The sequence below is a fragment of the Protopterus annectens genome, chromosome 2.part2 (assembly GCF_019279795.1).
Source record: "Protopterus annectens isolate FY-2018-M chromosome 2.part2, PAN1.0, whole genome shotgun sequence".
NCBI lineage: Eukaryota > Metazoa > Chordata > Ceratodontiformes > Protopteridae > Protopterus > Protopterus annectens.
The window spans coordinates 839,761,912-839,784,631 of NC_056730.1; the positions used below are offsets into that span (position 1 = coordinate 839,761,912).

General features: G+C 38.6%; 1 protein-coding gene across 1 annotated transcript in view; it reads left to right on the forward strand.

The window, feature by feature from the left end:
* The window catches only part of ADGRV1 (adhesion G protein-coupled receptor V1), a 3,979,741-nt gene that overhangs the window by 1,522,573 nt on the left and 2,434,448 nt on the right, over positions 1-22,720 (forward strand). The window contains exon 60 of the mRNA XM_044064182.1: positions 14,920-15,040. Within this exon, the coding sequence (XP_043920117.1) occupies positions 14,920-15,040 (121 nt within the window). The remainder of the gene's footprint in view (positions 1-14,919; positions 15,041-22,720) is intronic.

The following is a 22,720-nucleotide window of genomic DNA, read 5'->3' on the forward strand; positions in this document are numbered from 1 at the left end:
TTAGAATGAGTTGGATATCGGTAATACATTGTTCCACGGAGCAGAAGTATTCTTGGGTGAGCTTTTGAAGAGTTGTTATGGATGGGGCTGAGCCGATTAGGGTGGAGTCATCTATGTACTGTATAAGTGATGCATGCAGGGTGGAAGTATGTAGTTTGTTAGTGAAAATGGTGAATAGTAGAGGACCCAGTATTGATCCTTGTGGAACGCCTATAGTAGTTGGTAATAGAGGAGATAGTGAATTTTGCCATTTAACTGATTGTTTTTTGTCAGAGAGATAACTTCTAAACCATGAAGTAGTAGAGGGGGCGAAGGATGAGGTTGACAGTGTCTAAGAGTAGGTTGTGGGAGACCATATCAAATGCTTTTGATAGATCTAGGAATATGGCTGAGACGAATTTGTTGTTGTTTCTTAGATGGTTAATCTGATTGGTAAAGGAGAGTAGAGCAGTGGTTGTGGTATGGTTTGGGCGGAAACCATGCTGTGTGGGGGAGAGGAGGTTTTGAGAGGATAAGAAGTGCATTACCTGAGTGTGAATACATTTCTCCAGAAGCTTGGAAAGGGGGGACAAGATAGCAATTGGCCTGTAGTTTGATAGTTCATAGTTTCTGCCTTTGTGAAGAGGAATTATATGTGACACTTTCCATAGATGGGGTACGTAGGTTTCTTGTATATAGCAATTTATAATAATTGAGACAGGGTAGGCTAGTGATTCTGCAGCTAATTTTAGAAAATGTGTGGGTTTTAGTTTCGAGAGTAGCTTTTTAACTGAAGAGATTATATTACAGTTAGCTACTAAATTGCTTAACCAGTGTAGACATTGCTTACCCCCATGCAAACAGGCTGAAACCCACTTAGTGCTGCTTAAAAGTGCTTACTCCCACCTACCCCCATGCTAATTTCTTTAAAAGAAAAGAAAAAGGGGTTGATAGGAAAGTGGGGAAAAAGGGGGCACAAAGAGGGTAAGACAGTAGGTAAATTATCCAAGGATGTGCAGGAAAGGTGTAGGGAAGGTCCATAGCTGCCAATTTCTTCTACAGCAACGACTGTGCATATACACTGAATTTAGAAGTAGATTTGGATACTCAAACCCCTGGGAGGGGGTGAGGACAACAATAATAAGTTGTGATGCCAATTAGACCAGATTACATGTGTCCAGTGGACATGTGTGCGAAATGGACAGCTATGTATAGGGTGAGATTTTTTTTGTGTGAACAGATTGCCTTTTTTTTTTCCAGTTGAGAGTGTGATGTTGGGGAGGGGTAGTAGGTATATTTGGGGAGGTAGGTTGGCTAGGTTAACAGACAAGACAAGCAAGAAGCATACAGGGGCAGTATATGACACATGTGGTGGGTAAACACCTTGATGGGGAGGGGTGTTGGGAAATCGGAAGCCCATGAGCCCCCTAGTGGAAACAGTGTAACTGAGGTCCCCACCCTTGGGTAGTCACCACTGCACCTTCACAGCCCCAGTGGTGGCTGTGCTGGGGGCTGAGTCACAGAGCCAGACTGATGTTCTAGTTGTGACATGAGGCCCTCGAGCTGGTGTAGAAGATCACCAAGCTGCTGGTTGATCTCTCTATGCACCACAACTCCGACCTGGTGACGGGTGACAGGTGCCTGTCCGCGCCCACCTCCAGGGGAGGCAAGCCCCATCCCCTGAGGTGGTTCTACCTGAAGTTGATGTAGGACTAACAGACAGGGAGGTCCCAGGTTGGGCCCCAGACATGCTGGTGCCCAGTGCTATGGCCAGCTGAGGTGAGACAGGTGGGTCCGCTGGGACTGGCCTTCCCAAGCGTGCTTTAGTGTTTAGATTTCATCATCATATTTGGGTTAGTAATAGTCAGCACATTCCAGGATTAGGTATTACAACATGCATAGATATTCCCATTAACCCAGACACCAGATTTGGAACAGTTACATAACAAACAGAACACATGCATATATGGGACCACAGTGGTAATAAGAACAGCATGCAGGTACATTGACGGCACCATGCCACCAATTTGGAATAATTCAATAATTCAATATGGCACATGCATGGGAACAATTAAAATATTTATCAAACAATTGGACATTATCAGAACATAGGTGTCATTACATACCATTTGGGGTGGTTATGTTGATTATTGTTGGAGATATGGTGGAAGGGAGAGAAAGATGTCAATTAACAACTAGTATATTCCTGTAGTCCGCATTACTTTCCTAGTCAGTGCTGTTATCTGTACCTTACAAGTCTTACTACACTACCCTATAGCCTTAGTTTGGACAGTGATATGGCTGTCATCATCATTACACATGAACTGGTTTTACCTGCAGTATGCACCTCTTACCTGGTATACTTGTGGAGGGAATGTTTGTTAACACTAACTAACTGTTTCTACCATACTCCCGGATTCTGGGTTGATGTCATGCACCATAGCTATCCAACTCTTTCTGCACAGACTATGGCCATGTGTTGACCACATGCTGGTGTGCCAGGACATATCTAGAATATTGCCCTCTTCCACCTTTAGTGACCTGCCACACACACACACACACACACACACACACACACACACACACACACACACACACACACACACACACACACACTCACACACACACATACATGCTTTCCTACACAGTTATATTATGTAGCACAGTGTGGGTGACAGTGATCAGTGATACTTTATTATTCCGAGAAACTGTAACACTCACAATTCCCTACAATACCAGAGTGAACAGTACCAGTACAGGTTATAATGGTCTTTATTTCTCAGCACAGTGTTTGTATCCACTCTGCATTAGGTGATCTTTTTGTGGACAAATTCACATTAATTTGACATATAATCCAACCGGCCTATATATTTATTCACATCTGCGATCTTTGTCTGGGGGTTTGAATACAGTTAAATTAACATTGAATGGACTATCTAGACCAATGGGTCCTTGACCCAGTGGGGGGATCAAGTATTATTTCAATAGTTTTTGATAGTTGTCTATTTTTGGGTGGAGTGCTGGACTCCAGATATGAATATATGATTACGAGGTATATTTATTTTGGAGTTTGTTTGCCATAACATCATTGACCAATTTTGTATTAGGCTTATCCACTGTCACAGTCATTATTTGGGGTTTAATTTTTGGCTTTTTGGGTTATGTAGCAGGTACAGGTTGTTTAAGTGGATCATTAAAGTGCCAAGGAAGCACCATACTAAGATTGTTTTTGGTTTCTTGATCTATTTTTCAACAAACTAGTGTTTGGATTATTATTGATACTAGGCAACCTTGTCCCCTGGTTTGGGGTGATATTTATTGGCTATTATTGTACCCATTTTGGCCATTATTTGATGCCTTGTATTTGTGAAGAGAACTATATTGGAATTATATATTTACTTTCTAATACTTAGGCATCTATAATATCCATGACAGCTTAGAAACAAAACTCCATTTTGACATTTGTGGACAGTGGTTTTTCAGTTGTCAACAATTTGTTTTGGTCAATGATGGATTCAACAGCTCTTATCAAGGGTCTTTCATCAGACTCTGGGGATTTGGGTATTTTTGGCCTGGGGTCAGGCAATAACAGTAATGGCTCTGGAGTTCATGACCCCACTCAGGATTGTAGATCTGCCTTTATTAAGCTGAACAAAAACCTTACCACTCTTAGGAAAAATGTTTGGCACCTCAGGCTGTTTAGGGCATACCAACGGAGCAAAATTGTTCCAAGGGGATTAAGAATGAGGTTGCAACCTATGGTTGCTGAACCAGATGAGTCCTTGGCCAAATGGTCTGAGGCACAACAACAGGTCTCCATGACTTTTGTGAATATATTGACCAATTATTATGAGAGAAAGGTGGAGGAACAAGTTGCTCATGTTTTAAGTGCAAGTAAAGGGTTTGAGGAGGTCTCACCACTTCCATGTTATAAGAATTGTATTGACAAACTTGGTAAGGATTTGTCAGAATTGGATTCTGTGCTAAAGGAAAGAAAAATTAAGAAGTACACTCATGATGTTGGGGATTATGATAGAGGCAAGCCGTTTGAGGTGCATCCTAGGGTTAAATTCATTACACCTGTTCAAACTCCCAAGAAATCTAGAGCTTCTCGACCTAAATCTATATTGAAGAAATGGAACAGGGAATCTGCTACATCTGGTGATGAATCATCATCAAATACAGATTGGGAGGATGGCCACACCAGAGTCTCGCCAGTTCCCAAGAGGAACAATTTGGAGCACAGTTTGGTAGGGGGATCCCTTTAGGCACAAATCTCAGAGATGAGGGGGCAGGAAACACAAAAACATTATGGATCTTCGGGAGATTCTTCACAACTTGACAAAAATCTGAATACTGAGGTGAATAATGTGCACAATATATCTTCTGTTCATTGGATGATCAACAACTTCAAGTCTTAAATAAAGGTCTGAGTTTTGTGCCAGGTTTCTTTGTTTAAGAGCATTATTTTGCACAAGTTGTTGTCAATTTTTGTCACAATCTTAATTTAAAATCATTTTTTCACAGTCTTGAGGGAAACAAGGTGGGTTCATCTGGCCCTATAGATTTTCGCTTTAGGTCTTCACAATTCAAGCCACCAATGTTACCCATTGTACAATTTTTTTCAAAATGAAGTTCTCAAGGATTTACATCTACATCTGAGTAAACAAAATATGATGAAGGATAATCTTAATAAACAGCAAAGATTATGTGTGGAAAATCTTGTTAATAATTGGGAAATTGTTATCTTGTCTGCAGACAAGGGTGGGGCAGTGGTGGTTCAGAATTTGGTAGACTATGAAGCAGAGGCTGAGTGGCAATTACTTAACAAATCTCATTATCAAGAAATGGTTTTTGATCCAACTAGTAAGTTTAAACAGTACATTGATCAGTTTTTGGATTTAGCAGAAGAGGAGGGCATTATCACCAAGGATGTTTGTTATCATCTTAAGGTTGATCATCCTAAAAAACAGTATATCTATTTTTTGCCCAAGATCCACAAGGATACCAATAGACCGCCCGGTCGACCGATTGTTTCAGGCAGAGGCTCTTTGACTGAGCCTTTGTGGGAATTTCTTACATTACATCTGAAACCCCTATTACCATTGATATAAGCAAGGATACAGGACATGCCTCAGTTTCTTACCATTATATCAGATATGCAATTAGAGCCATACTGGCTCCTATGTACTTTAGATGTCACCTTCTTGTACACTAATATCCCCCATTGGGCAGGACTTATTGCTTTGCAATATTGGTTAGATCGGGCAAATAGGTACAAACCAGGTTTTAACACTCTTTTGATTTGCATGGCAGAATTGGTACTGACCCATAATATTTTTCACTTTAAAGATAGGTGTTTTTGGCAAATTCAAGGTACTGCTGTGGAGGCTTCTTTTGCCCCCATTTATGCAGACTTGTTCATGGCGTATGTGGAGGAACAATTGATTTATGACATCAATCATAACATCGATATGAATAAAATGGATATTTGGAGGAGATATCTTGATGACTGTTGGTTGGTGTGGAGAGCAGATGAGGAATTCTTGACTGAATTTCTGGAATATTTGAATTGTAACAAGTGGGGTGTTGAATTTAAGTTAACTTATTGTAAGTCAGAGATCACTTTTTTTGGATGTGTCCATTAGGAGAACAGAATTGGACACTTTGGAGAGTGAGGTATTTAGAAAGTTTCCACAGTTCAACACCCTGCTACATGCTATAAGCTTCCACCCACAACATGTCATCAGGAATATCCCTAAATCACTATTCCTCCATATTAAGAGAATTTGCTCTGATTCCTCCACGTATGCCTTTCATCGGCAGGAATTAACATCTAGATTTAAGAACAGGGGATACCAAGCGGGTGACATCACTAGGGCCAGTTGGTTTGCTAATCAACAAGCTAGATTACAGTTGTTGTCATACCAGGTCTGGGACACAAATAAATCACAGGAGCTTAGATTAATTACCACTTATGGTAGAAACACTAAGAGCTTTATGAACATCATTCAAAGACATTGGCATCTATTAAGGTCAGATGACACCCTAAATTATTATATTAGGGATCGATGCTCCTACTCCTTTTGGAAGGGACGGTCATTCGGATCCTTATTCAGTCATTATAAAAGGGTGCATGATCATCTTCCCAATTCAACTAAACAAACCACAATGACTGGACAACAGACATTAGGCTGCTATCCATGTGGCCATTGTTCTTATTGTCCAAGAGTGTTTTATTAAGATAGTGTCACTTCTCATAATTCTCCACATGTCTATAATGTTTCATTTTTTGCTAATTGCAGTACTAGCTGGGTTATTTATTTAGCCCAATGTAGCTGTCGGGCATTTTATGTGGGGCAAACTTCCCGACCCTTTAAAATAAGGGTCGGTGAACATCTAAGTGACAATAAAAATAAGAAAGGTTTGAGTTCCTTATATAAACATATGCTTAAACACTTAACAGGGTCTTTCAGTTTCATGGTTATTGGCCGTATCAGGTTTAGGAATAATGAGGCTCATGTATTACATGGATTGTTAACAAACAAAGAAAAAATGTGGATAATTAAATTGGGAGCCTTGTTCTCACCTGGGTTGAATGACCAATTTTGAATACATTTTACAAAATATTATAAATTTGTAGTAGAATACTGTTCCATATTTTTGTATAGGTAGTTATTTTTGAGATATGAATGTATTTTTTCATATTATTCATATCTGTATTAACATGGTAGTATTCTTTATGTACACTAGAGGGTAGTATTAGATTGCATATAAAGGATATGCTAATGATCAAGTGTTTTTTCAGTTCTTTATGTGTGGCTGCTGAAGAAGACTTTAAGACTTTTGCCGAAACCTGTATAGCCATATTGGTCATCATGGAACTAATTTTTATGGCCTTTTTGGTCATGGAATAAAGTATTTTTTTCAAACAAGGCTACATGAGGATTTTGGGTGCTGGCTTTTTTCTTTTTGCTGTTTACATGGTACAGCCGCATCAGACATACGTGCAGGTATTTCGTTGTTGGTTTGTATCCAACGTACCTCTGGGAGCAATGTTTGTTAGCACTACCTGACTGTTGCCACACAAACTTCCAGATTACACATTAGTATTATGCACATACATCTCACTCAGTTACTGTACACACTCTGGTCACAGCTTGACAACATGGGAGTGTAGATAGGACATACTTGAAATATTACTCTCCTAGCAGTTTCGGGGGTTGTTACAGTGACAGGTTTGTTCTCATAGATGTTTGACAATCACTGTATTCCCTGTTTGCTGGCTAAACATCTGGGATCATCCCACAGACTTACCAGGGGGAAAGGGGGACAGGCAGCAGATATGGGCCCATGTACTGGCCATTCTGGCCTCATCTGTACAGTTGTGGGGTACGATTCTGTATGCAGCCTATATCCACTCCCAGGATTCAGACCATGACTGTGTCTGCTACAATTTAAACACTGTCTATCACAGCTGTGTCTGCTATATAGATATTGCTGTATATCTCCTATCTATTTTCTGTCTTATTAATCCCCTGTGCTTTTGCATTCTGACCTTGTATTACAACACTCTTCTACAGATCTCCTAGACAGTAATATTCTGTAGGACAGTGTGGGTGACAGTGCTGTGTAATGCCTCATTATTCAGAGCAACTGCACTAGTTGCAATGCCATAGAATACCAATGTAAACAGTACCAGTACAGGGTATCATTCTTGTATTTCTGAACACAATGTTGGTATCTGGCAGACCTGTGGGGGAATTGTTTGTTAGCACTACCTGAATGTTCCCACACACAGTATCAGATTCCACATTACTATTATGCACATACATCTCACTCTTTTACTGTACACACTCTGGCCACAGCTTGACAAGTTGGGGTGTATATGGGACATACATGGCTTCTTAGTCTCATAAGGTTTTGGGGAGTTTCTAGTGTGCCAGCTTTTTCTCATAGATGTGTGTCAATCAGTTGTAGTTCTTGTTTGCTGCCTATAAGTCTGGGGTCATCCCACTAATTTCCCAGGGGGACAGGTTGATATGCAGCAGATATGAGCCACTTTACTGGATATTCTGGACATATCTGTATAGTTGTGGGGTATGATTTTGTATGCAGCCTACTACCACTCCCAGGATTCGAACCATGGCTGTGTGTGCTAAACAAAACAACAGTTCATATCTCAGTTGCATGTGCTATTTGGGTTTTGTTGTCTGCATTTTCCCTGTTTTCTGTCTATGTGTCACTCAGTTGTGCTATATGGCCTCTGGGGATTACACCAGTCATATACAGGCATTCCTACACATGCAATTTATGGTGCATGGTGTGGGTAACAGTGCTTAATACAACAGTACTATCACATGATTGCAAATCTACATTACCATATGATACCAGAATATACACATGCAGTCCAGCAGTTAGACCTTTATTGTCAGGCTGTTACGCTATTTATATACATAATATATGAGACTCTTCCTGCCATATTCTCCAGTGTATGCAGTACTTGCCTTGAACAATACAGGTTTTATACAGGCAACTGATTTACTACTACTTTTAGTTTTAATTACTATGACAGTAAATGCATGAGTATTACTGACCTGCCTCGCATTGCAACCTCGTCAGGTGACTGATGTGGGCCTCCTGGTTTGCGGCCGGCTCCATTGCAGCTGTGGGGGACATAAAAGGAATATTTAGCCATACCTGCTCATGATATACCTGAGCTGGCAATTATTACACACATAGTGGGGTGATACTTACACACAACTGGAACAACCCCTGCCGCTCTAGCCTCTTGGATCCACTAGTCCAAGAGGTCCCCCTTATGCCGCTTCAGGTCGGCATAGTGAAGCCTGACCTGGTCACCAGTTTGGGGTATGCCAGTGGCACTGGTGAGGTCATGGGCAAGACGGTCCCAGGCCTCTGCCTTATATTGGAGCCCTTTACTGGCCCTGCAGCAGTCTCTGATCATGGTCTTTGACAAGGAGCCCTGCCATGATGCTGGACTCCTGGATGCACCAGCGCTGCACCTGAAAGTGTACACCTTCTCCCCTTACTACCATTGTGCCTGCAAGGGGAAACTACAACCAGTTATGGGATGTATTCCTGCCTCTTGGGTTGAAGTAGGGCCAATTTCCCACACATTTCCGTAATTGGCCGGTTTTGAAAAGGCTAGGCTGTGGGCAAACCTGCTTGCCTAGGGTTGGCATTGTTTAAAGGGGTATAACACTAGGCACAGTGAGTTAGCTGGCCTACACATTGCTTACACCTCATAAGCTGGCCTGTGCAATGCTTAGCATTGCTTACATTACAGTTTGCATTATAATTCCTTTTTGGTTTGGGAGGGTGGCCTAATGGTTAAGGTGTTTGCCTTACAAACACAAGATGCGGGTTTGAGTCTCACAAAGGATAATTAGCTATGCTTAAAATGGCTCGCAAGGGCAGTTAGCTTAGTACTAACCTATGAATCTATATGTATGCCCGGTATCCATGATTCATGTGTACGTACACTGTATGGGGTCTTTGTGTTTTATTGGGGACTTCGACACTCTATTACAATTACACCTGACTTCTGGGCTTACTGCTTTACTCCAATTGACATATTTATGTTATGTAGTGGGTTAAGGCACATATGTCTGTATACGGATTCCTTTCACAGGTTCAGTTTGGTTTTACTATGGTGAAGACTTGTTTGCTGATGCCTCATTCATTCATCTGTACTTCTGTGATGGCTTGGTGGTTAACTACTGTGACTGTAGTGTATAGAGTCCTGGGTTCGAGAACTGCATGGCTGTTTATTTTGTTGATGGACAGAACAAGGGCCATTGGATACTGAGTGATTAAGGCACTTTTGAGCAGTTGTAAGCGGGTTTGCGTGGGTTGGCACGAGGGTAAACAATGCTAACCTTCGGTTACATATGCTTACAGAGAGTTAGCTTTAGAATTGCTTATCCTGTGTGCCCATTGCTTACCACAGCACAAACAGGCTTCAGCTCACTTACTAGTGTTTAAATATGCTTACTACTGCTTATTTGTGCTTAAACCTGCTTACTAGTGCTTTATTCATTATGACACTGACACCACACATGTGCATTTACTGCAGTACTCCAGTTCATAAATATATGTTATTTAGTGGGTTATGCAACAAAAATATTAGTCATAACATGCTTTGCCATGGAAAGTGCTGCAGTGGGACTCAAACCAGGAATTGCTGCTTGTAAGGTGAATGCTTTGCCCACTGCACTATTACTATGCGGCTTCACTTGCATACATCTTCCTTGTTATCCTCTTCAGCCATTTAAGCTGCATTAACCATAGCTAAGCGATGGGCACACCTGCGCACCTAAAGTTAGCTTTAATCAGATTAAAAAAAAAAACGGGTTTGTTCATTTTATTTCTCTATACTTTTGCTGTTGTACACAAGGGGGACTGTTGGTGGGGATATGCGGACACCTATGAGGGGTCTCGCTCATTTCTTACCCCTTTCTTGCTGTTCTTTATTGCGGGGGCATGTATATTCTGAGTGCTCTACTCTCAGACATGCCCCCTGCACTCTTACACATTCCATGTAAGATTAGGAGCTCAGGCAGCGCGCCTCATTACTATGCATGGCGCACTGCCGTCCTGCTCCTAAATGGCCACCTCCACGCAGGACTAAGCTATTCCTGCACGGATGAATCGTAAATCCGGGGATTTGTCCTTGTTATTTTTCATGATTAGACATGACTGTCACACAAACAAATTTGCATTATAGTCCACCCTCTTACAATTTAACCCACTCTTATACAAATGTATTTACTGCAAAAATTATATTAGCAAAAGCTTACCACAAAACTGTTGAAGGCAAAAAATATGATTATGTCTTGGCAAACAAGAAACTCCCCAGACAGAATACCTTTTAAGATTGGGCCTAGAGGTGATTTATGCTGCAGTAATACACAAATGACTCAAAATATCTGAAACTTCATAGTACCAATTTTTTAAAGTACAAAATAACTTCAGACAATGCAGTTCAGCAGAGAAGAATAGTCTCACTTATTGCAGAGAACACACACACATACATGGGAGACAAAGTAATCAATGTCTTGTCTTCCAGAAGAAAAGAAACTTCATTTTTGCAACTAAGAAGACTATAATATGTCTGACCAGTTTAAACTGAACACCTTTGCATTATTTTTGCAGGACTATTCTTGCCAAATAATATTAAAATGATTAAAAGAAAGCATCATGTGAAGAAAGTGTGAACCAGGAAATGTTGCAAAATAGGGTAACTGAAACCGATCGGTTGTATATTTCTCACATAAGTGTTAAAAGGAACTTAACACCAGATGATTCTCCAGACCAGCTGCCAATTATTGTCCTACCTATGCTCAACCAACAGATACAGCTTCACAGGCAGCCATGGCTGCGATCACATTTTGTAGTGTATGCAATATGCTGAGATCTGGCTGAAAAGCCATTTGCATGGAATTACTTTGTCACATGTTATGATTGCCCATTTGTGAAATTATGTATTGGCAATCCTTATTTGTGGAATAGTCTGTACAGTGTAATGTGTACATGTGTATATTTCTGTTCAATTAAACCATTAAAGCATAAGAGGGAGGATGCAGTACAAACTACAGCATACATTCAGCACCCAAAGTCTTGCTTCCAAGAAATTACATGGCTAAGTCTTCTTCAGTATTTGCTGCCCTACACGTAAATAGGATGGTTGGTTATTCAGTTTTCAACTGTTGCATCAATTTGTCTGTCTTGCTCTTCTGTTGGTGTCCAAGAAGTACTGAACAGAACATAAGTCCAGAAGACATATATCCACTAACAAATCTGCGGAACTTTGCTATGATACAGGAGCAGGAGTGTTTGGAGAATGATATACCTAAGGCCAAATAAAATAACTTCATTTCATATTTCTAACAATAATTAATTTACAGATATTTTAGACAGAATTCCAAACTATTCATGTATAACAACACCTTTCATTTAAAAACAAAATCCTTCAGGTTTACAGGGACTGATGCCAGCAATGACACTAGACATGTTGTGTGAGGCAGTGTTAAATAAATACAAGAATCACAGCTCTTAAATTTTATCATGGACATCTATCTAGAAAAGGAGAATTTGATGTATGTGGTTATGTTTATTACATTACTGTATTTCATGAATACATTTTCTTTACTTTTTTCATTATTTCTTGCTTTTCACATACTCTTATCCATGAATCTGAGGTATTAGAAAAAAAGACTGGGTGTTGCACATATTCTAGAAACTAAACTTTGAACAGTGATAAAACATTCTTAATCTGAAAAGGCTCAGAGGTTCATAAGTTCATTGAATTTCAAAAATCTTACTCAACAAGCTACAAGTCACATTATAAAAAATCATAAGTCAACTGCCTGATAGTTTGCACAATCCAACTAACACCCACTCGTCCTTGTCTCACATCACAACTGCTGATTTCAGCTTCTACTTCAATGCACCACCCATCCCTCATACGATTAATCACCCTTTCTCTCCCTCTGTCATCTCTCCCACTCCTATATTCCTACTTTCCATTTCAAAGCAATCAAAGCTAAACACATCTCACCCATTACATCTTCCAATATCATCTACTATTTTCAAAAGAGCATGGCGCTTATGCTGGTAGGACCACTTCTAGCACATTGAGCACTTACTGATAACATCCTCCTGGCTATGGACAGAGGCCTCTTCATTGGAGCCATTTTTATTGACCTCACCAGAGCTTTTAATCTGTTTGACTATAACATTCTTTTAGACTACCTAATTGAAATTGGAATTAGTCCAGCTATAGCTCCCTGTTTTAACAATTATCTTTTCAATTGGCACTTCCATGTGCAATTTCAAAACACCCTCTTTTCTTCCACCCATCTTCTTAAAGGAGCCCCTCAGGGCTCCATTCTGGATCTCCTTCTTTTTTCCATTTTCATTAATAAACTGCCCTTTAACCTCCCTCCCTCACCTCCCTCTCTTACTTTATGCTTACAACATGGTCAGTATGTCTAAAAATTCAAACCTGATCTCCTTGGCCATACAGAATAACTACAAGCTGACTTCCTTTCGCTTAGCAAATGGCTTAATAATAAAAAGCCAGTTTTGAAGACATGCAAAGCTAAAACAAAGCTGTTTGATACCACCATTAAATGACAGAATAACTCTCAATACCACCATTAAATGACAGATTAATTCTCAATACCACCATTAAATGACAGAATAACTCTCAATACCACCATTAAATGACAGAATAACTCTCAATCTCTTCTCATCCAAGACTATCTTGACAACTCCATTGATCAAGTTATCTCCTTCAAATACCTTGGGATATGGATTGATCTAGAACTGAACTTTCACCTTCACCTTGAACAAATATGAAAGAGAATAAATGCTCTCCATGTTTGGCACTATAAAATCCCCCCCCCCAGACCAACAAGGAATGCTGTAGGCAAATGCATTCTACTAGTAGAGCTTGAATATGGACCTCAACTTGTTGCAACAGCATCACAAAAAAAACTATTATCCAAAATATAAGCAACTTGTCTGTTGTTTCATTACCCTTGTTGCTAGAAGTGAGAATCATTGTGTCCCATCTAATAAAAAACAGTTGGATAGGTACAGACCTGTAAGCTGCTACAGGGATGCCATGGAAAAATGTAAAATGAGTCCAAAAACCACAATGGATGCACCACCACAGAAAGAATATATCCACAAAGTGAATTCAACTGTATTAAAATGAGTCCAACTTTATTAAAATGATAAAACCAAGTGTGCACATTCAAGATAAACCAAGTATTCAGAGTGAACACATTCAGGATGAGCGTTTTCGGCCGTAGCCTTCTTCAGATCTGAAGTTTGACTCATTTTAATACAGTGGGATTCACTTTGTGGATATATTCTTTCCGTGATGGTGCATACGTGGTGGTTTTTGGACTCTTAATAAAAAAACAGTTGGTTACATGTCCAAAAACTTGCCAACCTGCTTCTTGTATACCAGCTCTACAAGCTCCTCAAAGAACACTCCTGGCTTTCCCTTGTCTACAACCTATTTAGATGACCGCTCAGTTACATTCTAAGAAGTTTTAACCACTCTAGTACACTTCTTCAATGCTCCAGAGCCAGACTACATTGCACTAACCATGCCTTCTCCATCCTAGGCCCCAAACTCTGGAAATCCCTCTATACTAGTCTTCCCTCCTTAATTTAACCAGTCCCTCCTATTGTCCATCATATCAAGTACTTTGTTATTATTACTGTTATTGATTCATTGCTATCCTCACACATAATTTTGTTTGAATTCATAATATTTATTGTTAACTTTATTGTCTACTGTCTTTTATATTTGTCTAGGCTGAGACTGAAATAGGTCCATTTGTATCAGGGCTGTACCCCTGCTGCCAAATTGAATGAATGAATACATGAATAACTAACTAAATATTCTGCCACAAGTTTTCACATATGTTACAGTTTATTTGCAGTACATTGCCATAAATTATGAACATAATCCTTTCTGTGGTACATGCATCGTATCTTTCTTTGGTAATCTGGTTGATATTCTTTATTAAATTGTTTAAATAAAAAGATATTTTTTTAATACACCATTTCTAGTCTTGAATACAGAGTATAACCTGGCAGTATACCTTGTCAGTGTCATGTGCACCAGGAACGTTTATGAACTGATGCTGTTTGAGCCTTTTTGCAAGTCTCTTGTTTTGCCCTTATTTCAGATACAATAGGTCACTTTCTTGTCATTCTGTAAGATTAAGTGCATTATTTATTTATTCAGACAGCATTTCTGAGGGACAATACATTTTTTGCCCTCATAAAATAAAGTCTTCTGACAATGCAGTTATAAACACTGGTCTATTTAATAGTTCTTATGTTCTGTAGAATTTGTCTTTTCCTGATCTGAATCTTTCTTTCTACATTCAGACGGATACAAGGAGAACATTTGTAGTACGAGCTGTCCCTGATGCAGTACTAGAAGGAGACGAGAGATACACAATTCAACTTATATCAGCCACTAATAATGCTGAAATTTCTCCACTAGATGGTAAGATATATGAACATGTTCTTGAGTTTTCTTTACTTTAATAAAATATTTTGACAAGAGATAGTAAATTGTAGAGATACTGAAGAGAATGAAAAAAAATCCTTTTTCTTTCTATATAGAAATCAGTTGCAGTGTCTAAAAATTCATATCTTAGTACTGTATACATGATTATCACAAATACATTTTTTTCTCTTTTCACATCTAAGGGGAACAAGATAAATTACATTTTATGACATCTGCCTTCAGTGATGGACTCTTTTGACCACAAAATAAAATAAAATTAAAATAAAATAAAATAAAATAAAGAAGCAAATTACCCCGGTGAACTAGGATAGGTACCCTCTTTGTTAATGTAACAAACGGCGGGGTTATACAGCTTCAGAGAAAGTTAGGCAAATTGTTAAAATGCTCCACTGCTGGAGACAGGCTCAGTTTAACTAACTAACTAACTAACTAACTAACTAACTAACTAACTAACTAACTAACTAACTAACTAACTAACTAACTAACTAACTAACTAACCAACCAACCAACCAACCAACCAACCAACCAACCAACTAACTAACTAACTAACTAACTAACTAACTAACTAACTAACTAACTAACTAACTAACTAACTAACTAACCAGCCAACCAGTAAACAAACGGCATCTCCGTATTAGAAAGGAGTTATCTAGCATTTGTCATAAAGGCCACTTTACACAATTTAATGGAAAAATCTGGGAGATCACATTTACAATAAAACTGCTAGAAGGAATGCATACTTACAATGAAGGAACTCACATAGATCATAAAGCCTCAATAGGAAAACTAGGTAAGACAGTCATTCAAGAGAATCTGGTGGTGTTTATTACTCTGAAAATGAAATGAATCAGTATGAATGTTTTGTAAACATTAATGAATCCTTGTACAGTAATGTGATCTTACAACTTCTCAAGGCCTTAGTAAGATCACACCTACTGTATTATATATAATTTCATAAGGTCACCACCTGCCCCTCATTGCACAGGACAGTCCCTATTTGGAGAGCCATGTCCTGCAAAAAAAAAAAAAAAAAACTTGAAAAATGGCAAATGTCCTGATATTTTAAGAAAAAAAATTCTAAATTTTCTTTAACATTTGCAATAAACAATTATTTTGTATCTGAAAAACCTAAAAATCATATGCAATAGCACAAAACAACACAATTTCTATGAGAATAAAGCTGTATTTTGGAAAAATTGAAGTTCAGCCGTTTTCAGCAGTTGTGGGTATGATTTGTCAAACAAAATTTCACATCTCCACAAAAAATGCCCCACTTTGGGCTTCTGAAAAAATGGCAACCCTATTTGGGCAGCTTCTCTAGAGAAATGTGTAAGTGCTGGAGGTGGTGTGGCTGAAGGTGCCCTGGCTAATATCAGCTTGAAGAAACTAATTTAACAGCAAGCGGCATGCACTATATTTGTTTCATCTGGAGATAAAAAGGTAGACTGTTGCCAAGATGTAAAGACATGTGATTGTGCAAAGTAAAATACGAGGGGTATTCCTGTAGAGGAACAAGCATACGATGATTTAGGGATAATGTGTGGAATGTTAGCTGTAGTAGGTTCAGGAAGCAGGACAGAGGGCAGTCACACTACTTTACAGAAGAATACTACCTGCATGTGACTTCCTGCTGTATGTACTGGTTATTGACTGTGCTGTGTGTGAAAGGCTTATGGGATGACAACAGGAAGATCAGAGGGTTGAGTCACACAAATGGGGAAGGGTAACCTCTTAACAGCAGTATGTACAAGTTATGGAGGCAACAGGCCTATATCTTTTCCACAGGTCTGATTGTATGTTTATGTACTGTGAATATAAGAGGTATTTCATGTAGTAGGTCAAACCACTTGTCTTTTAATGTTGTGTCTTTCAGCTAGGGTCGCCATAGCGGAACTCCGGTCCGCTAATGATTGGTAGTTGATTTTTACGTGCCAAGTTACCAGCCCTGATGCACAACATTCAACGAAGGTACGCCCACTCATGAATGTCTCCATGCAGAAGACGGTCTAGCTGAGAACTGAACCGGACAGCGTCTTCCTGTGAGCCGACAACGCTACCGCAGCACCACCAAACCACTTGTCTTTTAATATTTATTTAAAAAGTTTGAACAGAGATAATTCTTAGTGGACAGAAATGTAATAGTATTATTATTATTGTTATTATTATTATTATTATTATTGGTTTGCTGTAGGTTTATGTGTTTCATACAAGCAATAAGATAGTTATTATAAAATGTCCAAAACTGCAGCAATTAATTAGTTGTTCAACTTTTGCTCAAACAAGCACAAATAATTGCAAACAGCACTGAAAATCCTGCTTTATCAAAATGGCTTTTCACTGAAAGATAATCACAAAATAGAAAAATGCATTATTTTCTCCAAGATGCACTGACTTTGGATTTGATTGTAATACAGTATTGGCGGTATGTTTGTGTGGGGGGGGGGGTACAGAACTTTCCTGAAAGGTAAAATGTTATGCTATGTCTGTGCCTGGATACTATTTTTTGTATCTGCAACCGAAATGCTAAATAAGAGAAACATATCTTATGATTTGCACCTGGTTATCTAAATCAGTGATAAGTAATACTGCTCTGAAATACATAAAATAGAAATGTTATTTTAAGAATGAAAATGGCCAATAAACATTACAAAACCTACTCCAGAGCAAAAACTCACTTCAGTCCATACACTTTTGCACATAGTCCAGGGGTTTCAGAAGCAAAGTATCTGCAATTGAGGTTAAGCCTCACACTCAGTAACGATACATGTGGCCTGGGCATTGTGCTTGGCAATCAGTTTCTCATTGCCATGATAGTAGGGGGCCTATGGGACTATCATGTTAGATCAACCATGGCCATTGTAATGTACTAGCAGCTGCTATAAACACTGATCAAGGACAAGCCTCTGATAATACTGTTGTGCAGATTTTTTTCTTTAAACTCAAGAATACAGATATGGAGAAGAATGCATTGTGGATGGAAATAAAGGAAGTATATCTCAGAGTAGAGTGTAGAGATCATATTAGGATAACATAAACAAACAGAAATAGACTGAAGACTGCACATGACAGTAATACCCAAATCAGGGATCCAAAAGACAATGGAGAAGGATATAGTAGACATATTCACAGATGTTAATTTGAAGTCCTTGAACTTAGAAAACTATGAAACACAAATGTGATAGCTGGAGAACAGAAAAGTAACAGGAATTTGTATTCCACAGCAGTCCTGACAGAACCATAGTGTGATCAGTTTTACTGTATCATAATGCAAATGTCATAAAAGAAAGTACCTATGGAACATTGAGGGTATGTGAACCACCAACTTTACTAAGGACTTCCTTTATAAGGTGAGCTATGAAGGGGTTCAAGTATTGTGGTATCAGTGGAAGCACACAGGTGAATTATAAAAATTCAGACTGAAAGCAGAAATAAAACTCAGGCCTTAGTGGAATTGAACCCAGCTCCCTCTGTTCTGAATGGCAAGCATTGCATTAACAAAGTGAAATATGGAGCAATCCAATGTTACACCCATACTGGAAGCAGAAATAAAACCAGACCTTAAGTGACTTGAATCTGGCACCCTCTGTACTATGTATCAATCACTGTATTAACAAACTGAGTTATGCAGGAGTTCAAACACAACAGTGTCAAAGAAGTACATATCACTGAATGTTGCACATTGACAGTCTGGATACAGAAATTAAAAAATCAGTCCTCAGGGAAACTGAACCCAGCCCTGTCTACACTGCATATTAACTACTGCATTAACAAAGTAAGTCATGGAGTAATCCAAACACAATATTCCCATGGATGTAGTTATCAGGGGATTGTTACACCTTCACAGACTGGAAGCAAAAATAAAAGGTTTCAAGGGATTTGAAAATCTGACCTTGATCTGTGATATTATCCCAGACTGTGCAGTAACAAGGGGAACCACAGATGATCAGTTAATTAATCAATGGGGTGGCGAATGCCGACACACTCTGGCTAGGCTTATAAATGCCCTTGGGCAGATAGCCTAGTACCTACCTAACACTCATAATGAAGATGTCAAAGAAGCATATCAGAATGTGTGTTGCATGTTTACAGAACATAAAATTAAAAAAATATATATACAACCATGAGGGGAACTGAACTTTCCACTCTATGCAAAGACTCTCTTTAAATCACTTCATGTATAAATTGAGCCATGAAAACTGTCAAACCAAATGCTATAAGTTTTATGTTATTTCATACTTGTCAATTGCGACACAAAGTTTAGGTCCTTTGTACAACTGATGGTAACCGAGGCCAGTATATGTATCACATGACATTGACTGGACTTCATTGTTACTATACAATGAGCAGTCCTAATTCTCCTTGATTGCATATGGCAGGGCTGGTCTTAGGTAAACTGGAACGCTACACAAAAAGACCTCATGTTATGTACACCGGGTGTTTTGATTGTGGGGGAAATAAAAAAAATAGTGATTATAATAATATTTTTAACTTATTACTTCCAGAGAAAATATAGTAAAAAAATAGAGAATCATTGAAGAAAGTTAGAGAAAGGTAAAAGGGGGTAAGAGGGATTGCATAAGTAGTAGGGGAAAGAGAGGTTAGGTAACGGGGTAAGACTGATATGACTAACAGGGTATGTATTAGCACAATGAGAGAGGGGAAGACAATTGTGAAGGAGACATCAGGCAAAAAGAGGAAAGTTTGGAGTGAAGGGAGGATGGTAAAATCAGTGAGGGGGGGCATGAATACAAATGGGAAGCAAAAATCAAGTTGGGGGATAGGACTAGGTGACCGCAGATACAGTCTTTGCCACTTGAGACTCAGTGGGAGATTCCATGTTACTCTGAGTGCTGTCAGCACTGGTTTTCAGTTCAGAAAGTGGATACAGTGCTGGGAAGAGATGTGACTCAATGAGTCACCAGAGCATGGTCTGAATGTGGCCAATGCAGGCATCTGACCATATGTTGATGGGATCACCACAAGGCCTACCAGGTGCTGCTGGGTGAAAAAGTGCCACCTTCTGTCACACTGCTACTAGTGGGTAAGACTCTACCAACCTCCAGTGCAGCCTACCTGATGCAGGTAGGGCAGGAGGTATGCAGGCAACTGTGGCATGCTGGTACCCAGATGTGCTGGGTGTTTCCACAGTTAGTGGTGGTGGTTGTTGCACTGTTGCTGCCATTGGGGAGGGGAGAGTGACAAGCCTTGACAGTGAAATGGGTGTTGGCTGCTATGATGCTGCATATAGTAGTAAATTAAATGGACAGAAACAAAAGAATAAGCAAAATAAATGTACGTAAGACATTGATGGTGAAAAAAAGTGTGGGGGGAGTGAATTGCAAACACAAATGAAAAACTACATTTTTAACTATGTTGATATTGATACAGTTAAACAGCATCACTTTTAATAGCTGTGTGTGTGTGTGTGTGTGTGTGTGTGTGTGTGTGTGTGTGTGTGTGTGTGTATGTGTATGTATGTGTGTGTATGTGTGTACACACACACACACACACACACACACACACACATATATATATATATATATATGGTTTCACTTCAGAAGCCTGAATGATCACAAGCCTGAATTACATAAGCTGAAAGACCAAAAGCCTGAAATTTCATAAGCCTGAAAACTCAAAAGCCTGAATCCCATAAAACTGAAAATATACAGAACACAAAAAATGACACAAAAACACATACAAGACAAAGGATAGCATTTTTCACCAAGTATGGCACAGCCCCCCACATGGGGGGTGCCGGGGGCCTTCCCTCCCATTTTATATTTGGTAGAATATAATCTGTTTTGTGTTGTCTTCAGTCAGTATATGTATCCTGTCTGTTTTCAGTCTTATGGGATTCAGGCTTTTGAGTTTTCAGGCTTATGAAATTTCAGGCTTTTGGTCTTCCGGCTTATGCAATACAGGCTTGTAATCATTCAGGCTTCTGAAGTGAAACAATATATATATATATATATATATATATATATATATATATATATATATATATATATATAATAGAAGATTAATGGCAGGTGCTATTTAGCCAGACCAACAGGTACCTGTGGTCACAGATACAAAATGATGTCTGAGAGTACTGTACATATAGAAAGTAAACATGCTGCTCACACATAACATATTTTGACCACAGGTAATAGACAAAGGATAGCAACTTCTATTCTATATTAGAAATGGTATCAATGTCAAATAAAAACTGGTAGCAAACTCAGGCAAGGGTCACTATCTCAAAGACAAAAAGAAATGAATGCAATGTAGTTAGAATCATGGAAATGTACTTTTGAAGAAATATGTCTACTTAAATAAGGTAAGTGCTACTTTTTACACATGCATTCATTTGTGCAACATTAACTTTTGGGCTGCTCTTTATTTAAAGGACTAGATTTATTTATGTATTTATTGACATTTGATTACCAGGAAAGTCCAACTGGATAGTAGCCTATTTTCACCAGAGGCTCTCGGAGAAAAGCTCTAAATTAACACAAAACATTTTAAGAAAAATAATTATACAATCTTCAAAAATAAAACAAAAATATCTGCAGTTAAAATAATTATAACAAATTAGATATAATATAAAAACATTAGCTAAGAATCAATGCAAGGAATATTGCAATCGTCTAATATTTAGAGAAATTTTAGAGTTTGTAAAGAAATTAAAAATAAGTTAATCTTATACAAGCAGGAATGAAGCAATATACACACACACACATACATATATATATATATATATATATATATATATATATATATATATATAGAGAGAGAGAGAGAGAGAGAGAAGCTCAAGGAAGAAAATTATATAGCAGTATGGAAGTAAGTGAAAAAGGGAGAATAAGGAGGTATTATCAATAAAAATGTACTTGTTCACATTTAGATATATCGTTTATCCTGGTTTGGAGCAAGAACAAAGCCAGAGTTTAGCTAGGAAGTCTTTCAGAGTGGTTTTGAAAGATGGGAGGGAAGTTATAAGCCTGACAGATACAGTTAAAGAGATCGAGGCCTTAGCAATCTTGTACAATCACAGACAATGCCCAGCAGATTTGCTAGGTCTGTAGACAGACAGGAGTTTTTTTTTTGTCACTGGATCATAGTGACTGACTGGGAACATAGTTGTGTAGAATGATTTTTAGTGCTGGACAGACAAATGGATGCCAGATAATTTTATGGGTGGTAAGAATTTGTGTTATGTTATTTGATGTGACAGTTCTAACCAATTTAGGCTTTTCAGTGCTATACAGTAGTGGGTTCTGAAAGGGCTAGATGTGATATCATTTTGTTCATACTGTCAAATGTGTTTTCCAAAATTGTATTAAGGGGTACATTGCAAGTGATATGAATGTACTAGCCTGGACTATTGTTAAGGTAAAAGATAGACACAACCCTGGCATCATATTCAGAGTACTGCTCAATACCATTTTAGAGTTATGTGACCTGCACATATGCCATTAGCCACAACCTTTGTAACACTTGTATTGTAATGGTTACATGTTGTTGTTCACTTGTTGTCCTGTGCTTATTTGCAGGGATTATGTACATAAACATGCCTGGTGTTTACTTAAAGATTGTATATATAGATATGTGGCAGGCACAGATGCACAGGCTATATACCCTGGTATGATACTTGTAGTTTAAGGATTATTAAGG